At 44.3% G+C, this 14,431-nt stretch overlaps 1 protein-coding gene across 6 annotated transcripts in view; it reads left to right on the plus strand.

Annotated features, from left to right (window-relative positions):
* Nucleotides 1–14,431, plus strand: part of NTRK2 (neurotrophic receptor tyrosine kinase 2) — a 338,528-nt gene that overhangs the window by 68,054 nt on the left and 256,043 nt on the right. For all 6 annotated transcript variants that reach the window (XM_043565698.1, XM_043565699.1, XM_043565700.1 and 3 more), the window contains 2 exons: nucleotides 657–757; nucleotides 7,295–7,394. In XM_043565698.1, the coding sequence (XP_043421633.1) occupies nucleotides 657–757; nucleotides 7,295–7,394 (201 nt within the window). The remainder of the gene's footprint in view (nucleotides 1–656; nucleotides 758–7,294; nucleotides 7,395–14,431) is intronic.

A 14,431-nucleotide genomic window follows, 5' to 3' on the forward strand; every position in this document is an offset into this window, starting at 1 on the left:
CAGTCAGACCTTTTCACAAAAGTTCTTACATGTACCCAAGTTCACGTCAATGCTCAGTCAGTCCATAGCCCGACTTGAGTGGTTGCCTGTTACCCAAATAAGGTGCATGTTCCCTGGAATCAGTGTTTGCTGATGTCAAGGCTGGTTCCTGTTGAGGTTCTGCCACCTTCTTGCCAGTTGACCTTAGACCGGTCATTTAACTGCTCAGATGACTTTCTTTGGCCATAAAGCTGACAGATTCCATATCTGAAGACCCCTCCAGATCAATAAATGTATGACTCTTTGATGATCGATTCCTTTTCATATTTATAGTCTATGCTTCATCAAAAAAAGGGTATATTCTTACCTACAAAATAAAACCCTAAACCTGGTTTAGAATTTGACTGCCAAACCAGTGATGGAAAGATCTGGGTTGTGTAAAATGTGAGCATCATGCAATCCCAGCACTACGGTGGCTTTAACCCAAGAGCTGGGTCATGTTCCATGCACCACCCCCCCGCCCCGACCCTATCCCCCAGCCGGCTGACAGTGGCTTGGAATCTTATGTTTATGATTTGTCTTGCTTCATTTTTCTGGGTCATACTGTGACCTCATGTTTGTTGGTAGCCTAGTGACAACTTCATGGTTCCTTCTCTTTCCCATTTCTCCAATTTAAGATTATGGGACTGCAGCGAATGACATTGGGGACACCACGAACAGAAGTAACGAAATCCCTTCCACAGATGTGGCGGACAAAAGCGGTCGGGAACATCTTTCGGTGAGTGGCCATCAGTCGCTGTTTCTTAGATTGGCTCTGAGCACTTGAGATGCTTAAATGTTGGAGGGATGGAACTACTTCAGCACACGACATTTTCACTGTGCAGTGTGGATTGGGTGTTGACGTTTGGAAGAATTAAGAGAAGTGATAAACGTGCTAGATAGCCTCTGACTTCCTTGCTTCCCCTTTCATGTGCCACTATGGTTACTCGTGGTTCTTATTTTAAATGTCTGTCCTTTAAAAGATTATCACTTTCTAGTGAACTGGGCAGTGTCTCATTTAGGGACATGTGTAATTATTCCTGTCTCCCACACCGTCGCACCTGTCTTGTCCAGTATTTTAATAAAAGTCTCATTGCCCACTAAATTTAAGGACTCTAGTAGGTTCCGGAAGCGACTGGCAGTGAGCAGATATAAAAATGTGAGTGAATATCAGGTCTGTGCTCCTGTAGTTTATACTTCAGTCGGAGCCCTGAGATGTGAATGAAATACCGGCACCTACAATTCAGGTAGAGCAGCAATGGGATGCGAGCAATGGAAATAGAGGGGCGGGCACTCGGCTCCTTCCCGCTGGGAGAGCCAGAGGTGTCTTTGTGGGGTAGGTGGCATTTTCCAGCTGTGCAGGATGGTGGGCATGTAGACCGACAGGAACCAAAGGGAAAGGGCATTTTGAGTGTGTGAACAAGAGCTCACAGCCCGGAAAATGGTTTTGACCGGAAGGTAAGGTGTGTGAAGCATAAAGGTGGCTGTCAGGGGCAAGGTTGGAGTGGAGGCTGTGCCAGGTCATGTGGTTTTAAAACACAGAGCCAGGGGATTAGATTGACTATGCAGGGAGGAGCCTGAAGGGGGCGCGTGTGAGCCCCGGGGCTCCTGTGGGGTTGATCTGTCAGCTGCTGAGACCCAACGCCAACAGCTTCCTTCATTTTTCTCCTCACTTGTCACGAGCACCCAGTCCCTTGTGCCATGAGCTCCGCCTCCTTATAAACTCCAGAACCATTTGTATCTCCCACCTCCACTGCCACAGGCCCAGGCCAACCCCGTTGGGGTTGGCAAATTATGGCCCGTGGGCCAAGTCCAGCTCCCAACCTGCTTTTGTACCATCGGCAGGCTAAGAAGAGCTTTTACGTTTTTAAGTGGTTTGAAAACAAATGAATGAGGGGCGCCTGGGTGGCGCAGTCGGTTAAGCGTCCGACTTCAGCCAGGTCACGATCTCGCGGTCTGGGAGTTCGAGCCCCGCGTCAGGCTCTGGGCTGATGGCTCGGAGTCTGGAGCCTGTTTCCAATTCTGTGTCTCCCTCTCTCTCTGCCCCTCCCCCGTTCATGCTCTGTCTCTCTCTGTCCCAAAAATAAATAAACGTTGAAAAAAAAATTAAAAAAAAAAAAAGAAAACAAATGAATGATATTTCGTGACACATGAACATTGTCTGAAACTCATATGTCAGTGTCCATAAATAAAGTTTTATTGGAACACAGTCATGCCCATTTACGTATTGTCCGTGGCTACTTTTGTGCTAGAGTGACGGCTAGAGTAGCTGCAGCAAAGACTGTGTGGTCTGCAAAGTGGGACATATTTAGTATCTGGCCCTTCAAGGAGGAAGTTTACCACGGTTGCTTGTTCCTGGATGACCTTCGTGGCCTTTACCCATCCCTCCTCTCCCATCTTGTGATCTCCCGCCCTTTCTCCATACAGCAGCCTGAGTGACCTGTGAAGAGCACACATCAGATCACTTTTATTGTCATTCTCAGAGCCTTCCTAATGCAAGTGAAAGACAAGGGGCCCTGCATATCTTGTCCATGTCTGTGTCTCTGTCTTCACCTTCCATCCTGCCCTTGTTTTTACCACCTGTCTTTTTTAATGATCTTCCACATGCTCCATCCAGGCTTACTCTTGCCTCACACCCTTTACATTCGCTGTTCCCTCTCTAAGACACACACTTCCCCACAGTCATCCCATGGCTTTAGCTACCAGGCAGCCGTTGCCATGTTCCATTTTCTTCTGAGCAGTTGTCATTGTCTTTAATTCCCTTGTTTATTTATTGTTTACTTGTTTAATGTCTTTTTTCCCTTCCCTAGATTCTCTAGTGACTTTCTAAGTCCAGGCAACCTGGTCAGTGTTTTTCACAGCTGTGTCCCTCGTCCCTCAAATAGTATCTGGCACCTAGGAGATAATAAAAATTGTAGACTGATCAGAGTAATGGCAAATGCTGTGGAATGGGTTGCAGAACAGTGAGATTGGAGGCAGTGTGATTAGTGAGGGTCTGGAGTGGTAATAAAGAGATGTGATGTATGTTTAGACCAGGGCCCTGGTGGTGGGAGCTGGAGGCTCGTAACAGATGTATCTCAGCTGTGACTCAAAATATGCATATCTAGTAAGTACATGGAGACACACACACACACACACACACATTTCCAGAGATGATGATATGCAATGCATTGAAACAGCAAGGAAAAACAAATCAGCTGCAGAATGTTTTCTGCTTCCTGCCTTGTGCAATCGCTTCAGTTTATTCTCATACCAAACCACTTAATGTTTCGTGGTTTGAGAAAGTTGTTTGTGTACATAAGGAATCCAAGGAGTGTGTGTTAGCCCCACAGGTATGTGTGTCTCCCAGTTACCAAAAATTACGTGTCAACTTCAGTTTTCTCTTTTGAGACGAAAATGAGAAATTTAAGCCCCTATTTGGCATATCTCAGTGATGGCTGAACTGTCCACAGTAGGGCCGCTGGAAGGCAAAATCAGTGAAAGTCATCTTTGTTGAAAGTTGGTACATTACAGGTCCACCTGAGGTCCCTGGAAATCTGTATGAGAGATGCAAGAAAATGCTTTATAGACTTTAAAGAAAATGTAAAAATTAAATGTTGATCAGTTATTTGATACATGAACAGTCCCTGATCACAGGGAGGATTGTTAGATTAGGAGAGTTTCAGAGTCAGGGAACTGATAGAAAAGTTAAAGGTGTTAGAGCGTTTGGAAGACAGCCTCAGACACTCTCCTTTCTGGTGCAACAAGTGCTCCTCATGCACCTTGCTGGATTTTTTGAGTGGAATGACCCCTTGTTCTATGCTGAGAGATACCCTCAGATAAAAAGCAACTAACCAACCAATCAACCAACCAATCAACTAACCAACCAAACAACCAACCGACCAACCAGCCCGCAAACCAGCCAGCCAACCAAACAACTAACCAGCCAACTAAACAAACAAATACATTTACCCCTACTTGTCTCCCACATAAAGACCACCCGCATCCCAACATACGCATGGTACATGAAACTTCATCAAACAATTCATTGTTGGGAAAACAGTTCTTCTCATTGTCATGGGATCCTTTGTTTATTAAAGGAGTCTTTGCATTTAGAGTTGCTTCAGTAGGTTTCAATAGTTGCTAGTAGATCACTAACTGATTCCCAGCAGTAGAACCCATTCCCGTTTTCCAGGTTGACTTAAACACTCTGTAACAAAATAGAGAGGTCAGGGTAGGTACTATTATCCCCACGTACCAAGGAAATGGAGGCTTGCGGAAGCGAAGCATCTGTTACCTCTCATAGCTGGTAAAGGCAAAGTGCCCTATGAACATAGGGGCCAAGTCTTCTGCATGCCAGTCAAGTACTTTCCAAAGTGGGTCAGAGACTGTCTGTGGTCCCACAGAGAGGTTGGGGGGACATAGGGCAAGTCCCCTAACATCTGTCCATCCCCATTTCCTTATCTTTAAAATAGGATTTGAACTTGTTGTTGCAGTTATTCCCCTTCTAGCTGTAAAAGTTTGAAATTTAATAATAAGAGAAACTTAGAGCTATAATACTATGAGCTCTTTCCCATGAAAATGATAGTTAGAAATAAAGATGAAAAACCCACCCCGGGGGCGCCAGGTGGCTCAGTTCGTTGAGCATCTGACTTTGGCTCAGGCCGTGATCTCACAGTTCCTGAGTTTGAGCCCCTTGATGGGCTCGCTGCCTGCCGTCAGCAGCAGGAGCCCACTTTGGATCCCCTGTTCCCTCTCTCTCTGCCCCTCCCCAGCTCATGCTCTCTCAAAAATAAAATGAACATGTAAAAAACACCCCAAATCATTAGGTACGTTTGAGGGAAATAGTCTTAGTTAGAGCACGTTGATCCATCATTAAGCTTTTAGGAATCAGAGCCGTTCTGTTTGTATGTGGGCTGCAGAGACAGAGTTAAGTCTGCACGCAGACACTCGCAGAGGTGTTCTGTGGGAGAGCCACTTACAACCGCAGTGCCAGAGGAGAGAATGCTCACACCTTTGTTCCGTTCTGGCCAAGGCCTTGGCGCATGCCCTTTCCTGTGCCTTCTTTAACGCTGTCCCCATATGACATCAGAGAAGGTGTCATGGGAGGATTAGCCATGTGTTTTGATTATCCTGCCTTCCCTCTCAGCCATGTGTTTTGGAGAAATAGTATAAAGAGTAAATCATGGATAAATCATAGGTTTTATACTTGGACAGACTTCAATTCGAATCCCAAGCTTGGAAGATGTGATCTTGGGTGGCATATTTAATTTTTTATAAACCTGTTTTATCATCATCATAGCCAAATCAGTTTCTTATCTATTGTGGTGGACTCTGTTCCAAACCCGTTATCTGCATTAACTCACTACGGATTTAAAGAACCTGCTAGGTAGTGTGATTATATTCCCTGTTTCACACAAGAAGAGCGTGAGATGCTTAGAGATTAAGTAATCCTGAGGCCAAGCACCTAATAAGTGGTGAATCTAAATTTTAAACTCATGAGGAACTCATATTCCTAATCTCTACTCTGTACTGCCTCTCACTCTGAGGTGGGTACATCAGTCAGCATAAGCTCTGCAGTAACAAAAATCCCCAAATCTTGGTGGCTTCAGACAGCAAACGTTCTTTTCTTGCTTCATTGTGTGTATTCACTGGGAGTTCTGTCAGCCTTGTCCTCATTCTAAGACTAGGTGGACAGGAAGCTACTTTTGGAAAGTTAGCATTTATGAAGGCCCAGAGAAAGAAGCAGTGAGAGCAGGGTTGTCGGCCTTGGCATTATGCCGTTATTATTATGGCTCTTTGTTGTGGGGGCTGTTAGGCATTATGGGATGTTTAGCAGCATCCCTGGTCTTGACCCACTAGATGCTAGCAGCACCCTCCCCCACTTGTGACGATCCCAAATCGACAGATGTCCCCTGGGCGCAGCATTATCCCTGGTTGAGAAGCACTGCCTCAGTCTAAGATCTCACAGTAGCAGTGGAATCCTCCACTGTCAGGGATGCAAGTCTTACCTCATTGGCCAGAACTGGTCACGTGTACCCAGCTTACCACGAGGAAGCCAGGCAGTGAATCCTCCAAAGAGAAACACAGGGAGAAACAGAAATGTTTGGTAAACAGCATCAGTGATTACCACTGATGGAGATAATAGTATCTTTCTTAAGGATTATTATGCAGATTAAATGCCACAAAGAAGCTTAAGCATTTAGTTAAGTGTGGACCCCCAAGACAGGTTAGAAAAGGAGTCTGTAAACTACAGTCATATGTTTTTGTAAATAAAGTTTTATTGGCACCCAGGCATGCCCATTTGCTTACATGTTGTCTATGGGTGCTTTCACTGGATACCAGCACAGTTGAAAGGTTGCAAAAGAGACTCTATGGCCCCCAAAGCCTAAAGCATTTACTGTCTGACCCTTTACAGCCAAAATTGGCCACTTCCTGGTTTAGAAAGTCACACTTTTCATGGGAGCAGGACCTTGGGGTGAGCAGCAGGAATGGAAGGAGATGCATCGTCCTGCTTCTATCTTGGTTTCTCAAATGTTAATATGTACTTCATTAACATTACACACTTGTGCCTCTGTGATCTCGCTTCGGGTGGTGGCAGGATTCACGTACATCTGCAACTACTCTCTCTACTTGTATAATCTACGTGTTAGAATTACGTTTTTAGGCTTAAAAAAACTTTGTATTGACCTCTATCGTACATGCACAAATGTGTGCAAATCATAAGTCTGCAACTTAATGAGCTTTCACAAATAAACTCACCGGCAGGGGCCCCTCCTGCTCCCTTCTGGGCCTAGTCACAGCTCCAGGGGACTCTGGTTTCTAAGAGCCACAACAGCCAACTTAGAAAAAAAAAATCTGTTTGTTACGGACAACTTTCTGACATGCACAATGGTAGAGAGCATAGCAAAATGAACCCCACTGTATCTTTCATCGCTTCAGAAATAACAGTAGTTTGTCATTCAAATTTCATATACTTTCTCTTCTCTCTTCAGGTAAGGCAGGTAGGAGGATAGGCAGATGGGGAGAGAGTAATGTATCTCTGTGTCTCCATAATATCAATTACACTGATATTTTTATAAGCTTTAACTTATATTTTCTCATTTGTAAAGTAAGGATAGTAATAAGACCTACATATTCCATTGTAGGGTTGTTGAGGAATAAGGGAGTTGGTAGACACAAGGTTCCTGGCAGGACAAGTAGCAAATATGAACTTGTCATCGTCATTATCACCATCATCTGGATGTAAGGAACCAAATGAGCAAGGTCATAACGGCCCTCCCTTCCTTTCCTCTAGGTCTATGCTGTGGTGGTCATTGCGTCTGTGGTGGGATTTTGTCTGCTGGTGATGCTGTTTCTGCTGAAGTTGGCAAGACACTCCAAGTTTGGCATGAAAGGTAAGAAGGGTTGTGTTTATTTTATTTCTTATGTGGAATCATTTTTTGGCTTATGACTAATGCTAATTACCACTAAAGAGAGAAGCAGCTAGATTTACGATGACTGGGTTTTAAGGCTGAAAAAATAGCAACGAGGATATGATACTACAAATCAAGGCAGAGCAAAATAATGTTGATTACCCAGCAGTACCCACTTTGCAATGAGGACAGTTGTCCCAGAAGACACAGAACTGGTTTCCTGAGTATCAAGTGACTAATAATGATATAGGCGAATAGTGCCTGAGTTTTCCTTTGGCTTCAGAAAGGCAGGAGAGGCTTGGTGGCCGTAGGCCAGTTACAGACACGTATTTTGTGCAGAAAGGTCCTTTCTGCTCTACAGTTGACTTCTAGACCTTCTGTGGAATGCTTTTTGTTGTCGCTGCTGCTTTTATAAAGTCTCATCTTCTGAGATTTGAACTGTGTTGGGAAGCAAAATCCGAACAACCTGTGGCTGTACTCTGAAGCTTTGTGAATGAGGTTTGGTTTTTTTTTTTTTTTTTAATGGAAAGATTCCTAGCGCTCGATTAAAAAATCCGTGGCTGTGTTGCCGAAGAATAGACCATGGGTCTCTATCAGAGGATTGAAAATTCATTTTAGGGGAAAAATTTGTTAAAATGTTCTTTTTCTATAAGTAGCCAAGAGTTTTAGTGATTGAAAAGCATTTGCTCTGAAGTTTAAACTTATGTATGGACTAACATGTTATTGTTGAATTTTGTGTGGTCTCTCATAAATGGCCACTAGCTTGGGAAAGCCGTGAAGGTTTAGTGGTGGCTTTGTTTTGTTGGAGACAATGTGGCGGGTTTTCTTGATCTGTATGGTTCATTACAATTACTATTCGTGTTCCTTACTTATTTGGAAGTGATGTTTATGTAGCAGCAGGCCATCCAGCATATACCTGGCTCTGGGGTGGAGTGGATCCATTTCTGACGTTCTGTCCTCTCCCTCTGTTGGTGTCCATGATCAAAATCCCTAAAGCTGAAATGAACAGGGAGGAGTGGTGGTAAATTGGGCCTTGAAAAGCCCCCAAATCTCCTCGTGACATTCCTTGACCTGCTGAATTCTTGACATTTCTTTTGGAGGAGGAAAAGATCTCTCATTCTCCAATTATAAATAAGGCCTGGAAGAGAGACCATACTATGGTGATTTTAATTAGTCCTGTAATGGTGGTTTACAAACTTGACTTTTTTTTTTTTTTAAATATTTGTGGTTTAAAAAATTTATTTATTTTGAGAGAGAGAGAGAGAAAGAGAGAGGACGTGCACTCACAGGCACGAGCACCGGTGGGTGCAGGGAGAGAGAGAGAATCCTGAACTCAGGAACCCAGAGATCATGACCTGAGCTGAGATCAAGAGTCAGGCGCTTAACCAACTGAGCCATCCAGGTGCTCCTACACACTTGACTTTGTATCCACAAGTCCTAGAGGGCTTGTGAAAACACAGATTTCTGGGCCACCCCGAGAGTTTCTGATTTAATAGGTCTGAGGTGGGCCTGAAACCTGGCATTTCTAACAGTTTCCATGGGACCCCGGTACTGCTGTGGCACAAGCATTCCTGGGGAATCACCGTTCTATGAGATCCACGTGGGCTAGCACCTTCTGTGGGACAAGATGGGGGGAGGGGCATTGCTTTGCAGACCTTCCTGGGTCCCTGTGTTCAGTTGGCACCTAGGTCCAGGCTAGGCTGCTGTTCTCTGCATTTCAGCCAGCCACTGTGGCATTTTGTTTTCCTCATTCTGATCAGGTGCTCTGTTTCCTTAGAGGCATTTGGAGTGGATGTCTCCAAGCAGGGATTTTACTGGAGAGAGTCAGATACGAGCACCATACTTCCCACATCTTGAGGCTTTAGTTTGAGATCTTTCATCTCATGGGCTCTTCAGAGAGAAAATTTGTCAGGGTTCTACAGGGAGCCGCACAAAAGCTCTGGAAACCCTAGGGACAGTATTCAGGAGGCACCCCATCCCAGCTCTGTGTGAAGGAAAACAACTGACACAATGATCTGTAAACGTTCACATACTCTGAGGTGCAGTGATGGAGGAGAGTAAAGGGTAGACATTTGTTTCAGAGAACATTATATTTCATATAGAGACTCCAGAACGAAGACTGAAACAGTATTTTTATTTGGATAATTCGGGATGATTACTGCGAAAGCACCTACATTTCCCGAACATGTATAACCTAAGGGTACCCTTAATGAATTGTAAGAAAGATCTTGCTGAACCTTGTCCCAGAGCCAGTAAATGACTTCCTTCAGGCAGTAGCTGCGATGTCGTATGTTTCACTCCCTTATTTCCAAACATAAAGAAAATTGTTGTAAAGAAAAGTGTCTTGGAGACTCATGGTCTTATTTAGAATAGCTTCTTTTTCTATTTTTAACCTCACATCTATCCGTGCCATGGTTTGAACACAAAGGGCCTGAGCTGAAGTTATTGTTTTCCTAGTCAGATTCTGAGTTGATAATTTTGGGGGGTCTAGAAGGGAAGATGAGGGCCAATGAAGCTGCATGAAAAGTGGTATTTAAACATTAATAGAAGTTAATGTACTTTAAACGCTATGAGTGCTGGGATCACTGCTGAAAAATCGTGTGCCTTAAAAAGGGAAGAATGGAAAACCACAATCATACCTCCTGAAATAACCAGGAAACGCGTGAGTGGTGATTCCTCAGTAACGATGATGTGAAATGTGCATAGCCTTGGCCAGAACCAATGCCTTCGTTCTGTGTGATGTGCAAATGAGCTATTCCAAATGTAATTCTTGCCCTCATAAGCACCTTCGGGGGATTCTACCTCCGTTCCCATTCCCTCGTCCTGGAGACAGATTGAGAGAGCAGGGTGGCAGCCCGCCCACCCACCAGGCATTTACGGCCTCTTGCCCATCCCGGCATTGCAGACTTCAGGCTCCAGTGTCGACCGTTCCAATCACAGTAGCAGCCTCAGGATCATAAACCATACTTTAAGCCTGTTGATTGGAAGGGCCTGGGGTAACCAGAAACCTCTTTAAATCACATTGCAGCAGAATACAGGGAAACCCAACCTCTGGATTGACCTGAGGACCCAAGCGTTATTGATGGCATTGCTTCCACGGGAAGGTGATCTCTAAATACCAAACCTGGGAGCTCAATCTAGATTTTAGAATATAACCAGTGAGTGGTGGCATGTTCTCCGGAGGTGGGTTTATGTGACTGGAAGCTTCCTAGGGTTAATTCTCTGTTCTGTCCATTCACTGCAACCAAAGGCTGATGGGGGCTGTCTTGCCCATGGAGTCCTAACTGTGAGCTCTACACGGCTTGTAGTGGTCTTGTCCATCACCCAAATTGGCACTCAATAAGTATTAATTGACTGAATGAATGATCACAGAGAATTGTTAACTCCATTCACTTTAGTTTAGTAATTGGAAAACAGTTAATATTTGGAGGATCGCTCATATGTGAATGGTTAAAGAGAAATTTCAGAGCTTTTCTGAGTTTTTAAGGGGTCAAAGTCCCCCCCTCCCCACCCCCTCCTTTACTTGATGGTTCCAGATAAGTAATGGCCCCAAACAGGAGGTTACTTTGCTAGGTTTTCTCTTAGGATTTGTGGGTTTTCACACACTGTTTTATTTAAGTTTATTTATTTTGAGAGAGAGAGCAAGAGAGTGAGCAGGGGAGGAGCAGAGAGAGAGGCAGAGACAATCCCAAGCAGGTTACCTGCTGTCAGCACAGAGCCCTATGTGGGGCTCAAACTCACGAACTGTGAGATCATGACCTGAGCCGAAATTAAGAGTCAGACGCTTAATCGACTGAGCCACCCAGGTGCCCCTTCACACTCTGTTTTAAACAATTATTGTTGTTTAAGTGTGGAGGGTTCACTATGGCTTTCCATTTTGCACACGAGCTTCTTCAATTTCTGCCTCTCTGCTTTTGAATGTATGGCCTTAGAATATGTGTCTTTGTCTAGCTTTGAAGCTGGCGGAAGGGCCTCACAGTGAGTGGCTCCTGTCTTGGCGCTAACCTAGGATTTATCTTTCGTTAATGCTGAATATATTTGAAGCTTCTTATTGCCAGTGTTCAATAGACTACTGGCCCTTTGTCGATAAAAATGTCAGGAAGTAGAATTTACCCCAGTGTGTTTTTCTGTGCTCATTTTTATGTCTTTACACCATCCGATTGCTTTTTGGTTGAATAACTGGTTCCCATATTCACCGAAGCCCTGAATAAAGGTCTCTGTGAGTGCTTGGTCATCTGCATAGGGATTATTTATACATGTGCTTAACATGGATCTACGTCTATGTCTGTATCCATACCCTTATACATAGATGCATGATTTTATCCCTTTTTTCTTGAGGATCTTCTGACTTATTTTAATTTCAGTTTCCACTGAAACAGGACTCCAGGACTTTTCCAGAGCCCCCGTGTTGCCAAAGGAACAGGCAACCAGGCCTCCGGGTGCTCTTACCCGGAGCGTGTTGTAACCAGGTCTCGTGCTCAGTTCTCACATTGCTTCCTGGCTCCCTTTCTTCACTGAAGATGTGGAAAGTGTGCAGGACGGGGAAATGCAAGCATCAGGGGGCACAAGGGCTGCCAGGCTTTCCAAGAGCATCCACTTTGGATGCCCGGCCTGGTGGCATGGATGGTGTGCAGGCCTGGAAAAAATAGGAGAGAGCCAGAAGGGTGGAGGGGCCGTGGCATTTGCCACCCTGGCGGGGGAGTCGTGACCATCAACTTTGTGTTCCTCGCATTTTCTGAAGGGAATCCACACAGCTATTTATTTCCTGAGTACCAGTACTTCCTCCTTCTAGAGTAAATATATCCAAGTGAGCCGAAGAGATCCCACGGGAGGAAATGGAAGAGGAAGCCCTTTCTCTCCTTCCGTGTTGACAGCCTGCAGATTTCGTCTGCAGCCTCCTGTCCTTGCACGTAAACCGCTGATGTGCCCTCATTCCTACTCTGTGAGCTGCAGATCTTTTCCAGTTCGCAGTTGACCAAAACGCTGCACTCCGTGCGAATGCAGTGCCGGCCTCTCTTCACTTCAGCTTCAAGGTCCATGGCTTGGCTTTCCTCTTTTTTTTTTTTTTTTTTTACATTTACTTATTTTTGAGAAACAGAGTGAGACAAAGCGTGAGTGGGGGAGGGGCAGAGAGAGAAGGAGACACAGAATCTGAAGCAGGCGCCAGGCTCTGAGCAAGCAGTCAGCACAGAGCCCAATGCGGGGCTTGAACCCACAAACTGTGAGATCATGACCTGAGCCCAAGTCGGGTGCTCAACTGACTGAGCCACCCAGGCGCCCCAGCTTTCCTCTTATACATGATCTTCTAAAGGTCTTTCAACAGCAGCCCCAAATTGGGTTATTTAAAAATAGTCATAAACATATAGTGGGACTGAAGCTAGAGAAGGTGAAGGTTAAAGCCTTTTCTATGAACTGAAAGCAATTCTGTAAAGTTGAGGAGGTTGACTAACAGATATTTGGATCAACTTTTTAAAAGAAGGAAAAATGTGTTCGCAAGCCAGAAGCACAGTTGTAGAAACATCTGGAAGGACAAACTGTTTTCCATATGCACCCCCACTGTTTTTTTTTTTTTAAACACAAATAGCTTTAAAAAATTATAACAGTAACACATGAATGCATTCTTGTTTTTCACAGTTTCCAGCAGTTTGGCAATATGTGCAGCCAAAAGTGGGATTGCACTTGACCCTCCTCTCTTACTCCCCTTTCCACTGCGAGGGAGAACTTTCTTTAACCATCCAGAATGCATATGTTATGTAAATAATGAAATCCGTGGCTTCACTCAGTAGGTAGATAATCAAACAGACTCATTTTTGGTTGCAATAAAGAAACTTTACTCCCAAACCAAGGCTGCAACTGTTTTAAGGTAGCACTTTGCCTTGTGGATCTTTCTGTATCAGTTCCTGGGTATCTCATGCGTTCTGTTTCAGTCTTTCCGAGTAGTCTGCTGCCAGGTTCCTTGGGTCTGAAACCTGCCTCTGCCAGGTGTAAGCTGTGTGACTTTAAACAACTTTCTCATCCTCCCTGGCCTCAGTATCTCCATCTGGAATGGGGCAATAATTGTGGGGCACTCTCCCACCTCATAGGGTCATTGTGAGACACCCTGAGTGTATGTATATTTGCACTCAGGAAAGTTCCTGGCATGTAGTAATTGTTACGATTATTATTACTGACTTATTGTCACTTATTGTGACTTATTGTCTCCTTTTTTTTTTTTAAGTTTATTTATTTTGAGAGAGTGAGGGAGAGAGCGGGAGGGGCAGAGAGAGAGGGAGAGAGTGAGAATCCCAAGCAGGCTCCGCGCTGTCAGCACAGAGCCTGACACACGGCACTATCTCACGAACCATGAGATCATGACTGGAGCCGAAATCAAGACCAGATGCTTAACCGACTGAGCCATCCAGGTGCCCCTATTGTCTCCTTTTAATGTTTATGTTGTTATGTTTTAAAGTTTATATTTATGCCACGTTTTCAGCAAAGTATTTCAAATAATGCCTTACATATAAAGATTGATACTTGGAGTGGATTGCTGAGGGAAAAGTTGTGCGTATTTTGTATGTTGATAGATTATCTTGCATAAATGCTTTGTCAGTCTATACTCTCACCAGTAGTAGGTGAGGGTATCCTTTGTTTATACTTTCATCTGTATCAGATATTATCAATCTTTTATATTTTTGCCAATTCAGTTAAAGTGATAGTGTGATGAATAACAAGGTAAAACAGCTTCATCAGTGACCAATGAGAAGGAATGTTTATTTTGCTGGTTGATTTGCTGACTTACTTTATACATTATATAAATTCATCTTTTATTGGTTATATAGGTTGCTCTAATGCTTTTGTAGGCTTTGCCTTTTTTAAAGAGTGTCTTTTGGTAGGGGCACCTGGGTGGCTCAGTCAGTTAAGCATCTGATTTTGGCTCAGGTCATGATCTCACGGTTCATGAGTTTGAGCCTTGCATCAGGCTCTGTGCTCACAGCGCAGAACCTGCTTGGGAACCTCTCTTTCTCTCTCTGCCCCTCCCC

Source organism: Prionailurus bengalensis, chromosome D4 (assembly GCF_016509475.1).
Source record: "Prionailurus bengalensis isolate Pbe53 chromosome D4, Fcat_Pben_1.1_paternal_pri, whole genome shotgun sequence".
Lineage (NCBI taxonomy): Eukaryota > Metazoa > Chordata > Mammalia > Carnivora > Felidae > Prionailurus > Prionailurus bengalensis.